General features: G+C 19.0%; 2 protein-coding genes across 2 annotated transcripts, besides 17 other annotated features; both read right to left on the bottom strand.

Annotated features, from left to right (window-relative positions):
- Positions 1 to 73: part of a sequence feature (AT_rich) that runs on past the window's edge.
- An 89-nt stretch (positions 74 to 162) lies between these two features.
- Positions 163 to 232: a sequence feature (AT_rich).
- Positions 233 to 318: 86 nt separating this feature from the next.
- Positions 319 to 354: a sequence feature (AT_rich).
- Positions 355 to 394: 40 nt separating this feature from the next.
- On the bottom strand, positions 395 to 857 carry EDI_122350 (uncharacterized protein; the record flags this gene model as incomplete). The annotated part of the gene is made up of 3 exons (XM_001735726.1): positions 395 to 586; positions 621 to 708; positions 844 to 857. The coding sequence occupies 3 exons, from the start codon at positions 855 to 857 to the stop codon at positions 395 to 397; spliced, it is 294 nt and encodes a 97-aa protein (XP_001735778.1).
- Positions 858 to 1429: 572 nt separating this feature from the next.
- On the bottom strand, positions 1430 to 2295 carry EDI_122340 (uncharacterized protein; the record flags this gene model as incomplete). Its single annotated transcript, XM_001735725.1, has 4 exons — positions 1430 to 1633; positions 1684 to 1919; positions 2098 to 2102; positions 2264 to 2295. The coding sequence occupies 4 exons, from the start codon at positions 2293 to 2295 to the stop codon at positions 1430 to 1432; spliced, it is 477 nt and encodes a 158-aa protein (XP_001735777.1).
- Positions 2265 to 2453: a microsatellite.
- A 20-nt stretch (positions 2454 to 2473) lies between these two features.
- Positions 2474 to 2532: a sequence feature (AT_rich).
- A 156-nt stretch (positions 2533 to 2688) lies between these two features.
- Positions 2689 to 2722: a sequence feature (AT_rich).
- Positions 2723 to 2734: 12 nt separating this feature from the next.
- Positions 2735 to 2877: a microsatellite.
- Positions 2878 to 2884: 7 nt separating this feature from the next.
- Positions 2885 to 2907: a sequence feature (AT_rich).
- Positions 2908 to 2941: 34 nt separating this feature from the next.
- Positions 2942 to 3043: a microsatellite.
- Positions 3044 to 3050: 7 nt separating this feature from the next.
- Positions 3051 to 3226: a microsatellite.
- A 535-nt stretch (positions 3227 to 3761) lies between these two features.
- Positions 3762 to 3925: a microsatellite.
- Positions 3926 to 3929: 4 nt separating this feature from the next.
- Positions 3930 to 4048: a microsatellite.
- Positions 4049 to 4352: 304 nt separating this feature from the next.
- Positions 4353 to 4566: a repeat region.
- A 14-nt stretch (positions 4567 to 4580) lies between these two features.
- Positions 4581 to 4823: a repeat region.
- Positions 4824 to 5309: 486 nt separating this feature from the next.
- Positions 5310 to 5387: a sequence feature (AT_rich).
- Positions 5388 to 5880: 493 nt separating this feature from the next.
- Positions 5881 to 5908: a sequence feature (AT_rich).
- An 82-nt stretch (positions 5909 to 5990) lies between these two features.
- Positions 5991 to 6019: a sequence feature (AT_rich).
- Positions 6020 to 6079: the final 60 nt, after the last annotated feature.

Raw genomic sequence — 6079 nt, 5'->3', positions numbered from 1 at the left:
TAAATGATAATGAAAATAAAAAGAAATAAAAAACAACAATGAATAAATAGTTATAATATTCTTATTAATTATTCAGTTGTATAATGTGAACATTGGTCATAAATTAAAATATCATTACTTACTAAATTTACATTATCATCACTGAAATATTCTACATTATTCATTTTTATTTTATTAAAATGATTATAATAAATTAATATTCATATATTCTTTATTTTATTTATTAAAATAACATAAGATTATTGTGTTTGTTCAAAAACTATTTAATATCATTTCAAGTCTTTAAAATGTATTTCTATTCTTTTCTTCTTCTATTTCTTTTATTTTATTAAACTAAATTGTTATTTTAAATAACCCTTCTTCAATTAGAGAATTATCATTATTATTCAAATTATTAATCTGTTGTTGATATAACCAATTTTATATCCTGAATCACAACATGCCATAATGCATTTTGTACTCCTTTATCTCTACATTCATATCCTCCATGTTTTATATTAATTTCTTTATCACATTTTTCATCTCTTTTAACTATTCTTTTATTATTTGGATTACATTTTGTTTTATTTTCTTTCTTCTTCTTTTTCTTCTATATTGTATGACAATTATTAAATATTCACTCTTTCATCTATCATATCTGTTAAAAATTCTCTTGGTATTGTTTCATCATATTCATAATTATATCTGTACGTTTCTCTAACAGTTAATCTTAATTCATATCCCTATTCTTTTAATTTATTATTTAAATCTATTTCAGTAATATTAGGAATATCATTAGATGGTGATAATTCTTCATCTTTTCCATATGGACCACATTAAATCATACAAGAATAACTCCTCCACATTCTTTTAATCATTTTGTTACCCATGAACATTTGTTGGTTTTCTTGGATTTTTCATTTGTATCTTTTATTCCAATCTCACGATTGATGGTTGTGTAACATTATGTTCAACATCTCCATATCTAATAATTCTAATGTTTTATACCATTCTTCAAGTGGAAATAAATCAGAAAATATAATTCTAAAACTTCTTCTTCTTTCACATGTTTCTGGGTTATTCATATTTAAATTAAGTCCTTTTTTCATTATATCTTCTGTAAATTCTGATATTCTTGCTGAATTGATGAAATCAACATCAAATAGTGATAATACTTTCTCAATTATTTGGCAAGTTGCATCAAACCTCCTCCATTTTGTGTGAATATTACTTGAATCGGATAATCATTTAATTTTTTAAAAATAGTACCAATCAGAAATAGAATCAAAAGTTTTTACAATTAATGTATTTACTTTGTTACTTGTTGTTAAACTATTTCTTTATTAATAAAACAATTGGGTTCATTTCATCTTTTTATTGTTTTATTCTTTTTCTTTCGTTTATTTCTTCAAAATATTCTATTCTTATTCAATCTCTTATTCATCTTCTTTCAAGTACTTCTTGGAATTTCTCCATTTTCCCATTTAATTGTTATTGGTGTATTTAAATATTCTTTTGTTAATGGTAATTCATTCAATGATCCAAGTATTATTTTTGATTTTACCAATGTAAATTGTGCATGTGGACATTTTAGTCCTAAATATTTCTTTTTAAATTCTCGATTAATATTAAATGGATCTTTTCTCCATTTATTCTTTTAACTGGTACATTCTGATTATTTATAATTTCTTTTAGTACATCAACTACACCACGAATATTAGAAAGAGAAAATATATTTTGTTGATTTAAATACACTTTCCTATCATTATCTATATTTATTGTAAATGGAAGGAAATAAATAATATAAAAAAGTTCTGAATTTGGTTTTTTAAGAATATTATCTACATTAAATTGTAAATGTAAATCTTTTGTTAAAATAATAAGATTTTTTATTTCTGAATAAAATTCATAGATATTTGATGTTTTTGTATTTATTTTATCTAAATTAGAAACAATATCTACTTTCTCATAATAATTATTTGAAAATGGTTGTTGTGGTGAATTTTTTAATAGTCTTTAAATATGTGCATTTAAATAATATTTCAATCAATTAATAATATCTTCATTTTCTTTCTCTATGGTTGAAAATGATTCGATAGAATCAAATGCACTATCAACTGTATCTTTATCATATGATTCAATATATTCATTACATTGTTTTGATAAAGAAAATATAATAAATAGAAGTAACACAATTTCATATTTAATGATTATATCGTTCTAGTTTTATGTTTAAATATTCACTTATCCTTTCATTTACATTATTTTATAATTTATTCATAACTTTTTTAATTTCTTTTTTATTCTTTTTTTCATGTTTTATTCTTATTTCCTTTTCTTTGTTTTTGATTGTATTATTTTACCCCCTTTTTAATTTATTTATTCTTAATATTTTCATTCTTTTATTTATCTTATTATTTCTTTATTTTTATTTATATTCTTATTTGTCTTTCTTTTATGTTTATTCTTATTTTATGTTTATTCGATGTTATTGTTAATTAATTATAATTTGAACGATATTTTATATTTATTTTATTCATTTGAAAATATTATCAGTATATTATGATTAGAATTTATCAATATGAAAATAATAAACAACAATGAAAGAAATGAAGATGAAATAAATGGCAATAATAAAATAATAATCAAATGAATAAATACACGAAATATAAAACAATGATGAAATTGTTAATACTTCATTTTATTGTGAATTATTTTAATTATTTTATTCTTTTTATAATTTCATTTTGAAATGATAAATAAATCATTAATAAATAATTGAAATAATGAAGAAAATAATATAGAAATAAATCAATCATTTGATTAATATAATCACATTTATTTATTAACAACAAATGAAAATATAAAATAACACAATAAACTTAAATGAAGATAAATTCAATTGAAATATAATTATTTTAATTTATACCATTATTTAACATTTCATTTATACAATATTTCAAATGATAATATAAATAACCATAAAATGATAAAATTAAATATTTAAAACAAATGAATAATGGAAATAATAATTCAATAACATGATAAAAGAATAATAAAATAAAATTTAATTCATTTATATTTTTTATTTATCTTTATTATTATATTATTTATATGTTTCTATTATTGTTATTCTTTTTATTTTCTTCATATCTATTTTGTAGATTTATTCTATTATTTCTTTATATTCTTATAAATTTTTCTTTATTCTTTTCTTCTTATTTTTATATCTTTTATACTCATTTCTTTTCATTTCTTATTTTAAATTTCAATTATCTTAAATTTATCTTCTTCAATTAAACAATGACACATTCGTCATTGTAGTATATCTTTCTTAATACTTCATTCTTTTTCAATTCATTCGGACATCCTCTAAAACATTCATATCTTATTTCACTAACACTTGTTGGTATAGTAATTGTTGTTAATGATGTGCATCCAGAAAAACAATTATTTCATATCACTTTAATATTTGTTGCTGTATTGATTTGAAGAAAATCATTACATCTTGAAAAAAACATTCATCAGCTATTCCATAATTTTTCTGGTATTTTCTTTCCATATTTTTCTATGTCTTTTACCATAAAAATATTTTGTTATTTTATAGTTATTTCGTCTTCTTTGAATAATGTTGAATGAAGAATTATTATTCTTTCTAAATTATACCAGTGATATTTATTATTCTTTCATTTTATCATTACATAATCATAAAAATAGTATTTTCTTTCGTTTGCAATTTTTAACTTGATTATGTCGTTATTTTTATCGTATTATATTAAAAATATTGTTTTATTGTTATTTATATATTTTCATCTCATAAATTATTTCTTTCCTTTTCTTTTTTATTTATTACCCCCTATTTATTTTTTTTTATTTGATGTTGATTATTCTCATTTATTTCTTCATTTATTATTTATTCATCACTCTTTATTTCATTGATTATATTGTTATTTCATTATTCTTCTTATTTTCTTTTCTATATTCATTTCTTGTGTTGATTTTTATTTCTCTTTTATTTGTTTATTCATTATATTTCTATTTGTTATCTTTCATTCTTCTTTTTATTTTTTTTAAATTTTAATGTAAACTTAATTTGAAATTTGTCATCATTTTATGTAAAATACTTTTTATCCATTTTATTGAATTGAATTATTTCCTTCTTTATTCTATTTTCTCTATTGTTTATTCTTTTAATTTTATTGTTAATCCTCTTTCTTTGTTTCATCATTTCAAGTGTAATTAATCTGAAATTATAATAACATTGAAGGAGGGGTAATGGTTGTGATATATAATAATATTGTCATTTTTATTTCAATTCTTTTCAACTAATTTTTTTATTTTTTTCGCTAAAAAATGAAAGTCAGAAATATACCAAAATACTAAACATAATAAAAAGAGAAATTCATACCAAGAAATAAATATAAATGATAGGTGTGTGAAATATGTAGGATTTGTATTAACAGAGATACAGTAATTATCACACTAAACATTATAATGTTAACAACAAGTATCATAACAATTATATAAATAATTTCATTCATTTTCATCTTCATAAATATTTAATAAAAACAATGGAAATAAAAAGAAATAAAATAAACAAAAAATAAAAGAAAATAATTATATAATTGAATATTGAAATTGATTAATATTAAATAAATGAATTAGACGATGTTTAAACGAAAGAAGAGTTGAAAATATATCACAAATGTACATGGAACATTCAACAATAAGAAATTAACAATAACAAAATAGAAATTATTGAATATAAAAAGAAATACATTTCTCAAAAGAGTAAAGATACAATAAAGAGTAACTATGACAAGAATGTTTGTCCTAAAACACTCATCAATGTCTCATTAAAATCACAATTTGATTCTAATCATATTCACTTTCTATTATTTTTTTCTCTTTTTTCTCTTCTTGTATTATCATTCATTTTATTGTGAAACTATAAAATACAATGAACATCAGTGTTTTCGTTTATTTAATAAATTTATTCAACTCTTTTTGGTTTTTATCTTTTTCAACTTTCTTCTTTTTCAAACAATTCATTGAATTATAGTTATACTATTTTATTCATACAATACACACATTTCAAAATTATTTTAATTGAAGTATATCAGATATAACTTTAACAATTTATTGGATATTACCAGAAACTCTTTCTACATTAAAATTTATTGACATAACTCATTTTAATCTTATATCTTTATACAATTAATACTATCTTTATTATTGTATTATCATTTTAATCACATCCCATATGAAAATGAATATTAACAACATAAGAATTAATTAACTTCTTTATGTTTAAATTTGATTTATCACTCATTTTAAATATTCTTTTTTAATGTTAAAATTACTTAATAAACTTTAAATCACATATATAAATAAATAAAATTAAATTTGAATGTTTTATTCTTTGTTCATTTCATGTTTTGTCTTTTATTTGATTTTCAAATACATTATAAATATATACAAAATGATATTTGTTATTTTACAATAAGAGAATAAGAAAATAAAATGTAAATGTTGTATTGTTTCATTCATTACGTAAAGTATGAAATGAAAATTACTTTACAAAAACAAATGACATTCAATAATATCTATAATTGATAATAACATAAAACCTATCTTTCTTCTTCTAAATAATTTTTAATGAAATGAGAATTCTCATACATTTATTGTTATTTTAATTACATTGTATTTATTTCTATTTGAATTTATTCTTTGTTTATTTCTTCATTCACATTATACAATTAAATTCAATTAAAAATAAAATCATTTTAACTTCTATTTTCATCATCTTTTCATTTATATCATATTGTTTCTTGTGTTGATTATTTTGGACTATCAAATATATTAATTATATTCTTTATCATTCAACTTTTTCTTCAAATCATTATTAATTTAAATTATGTAATATTTTCACTGTTCACTCTTGTTTTTATTTATCAAATGGTTAAATAATACATTCAAATGAAATACTATAAACCAACATTTAACTGATGTTAAAAATAAATAAAATTATTGAATTAAACATTTTCATTCATCTAAATTCATTCATATGAATGTTTATTTAATAAACTAAATATAATAT

The sequence above is a fragment of the Entamoeba dispar genome, genomic scaffold (assembly GCF_000209125.1).
Source record: "Entamoeba dispar SAW760 scf_1105229459355 genomic scaffold, whole genome shotgun sequence".
NCBI classification, from domain to species: Eukaryota; Evosea; order Mastigamoebida; family Endamoebidae; genus Entamoeba; species Entamoeba dispar.
The sequence above is the reverse complement of the archived record's forward strand: the minus strand, read 5'-3'. Positions and strand labels throughout refer to the sequence as shown.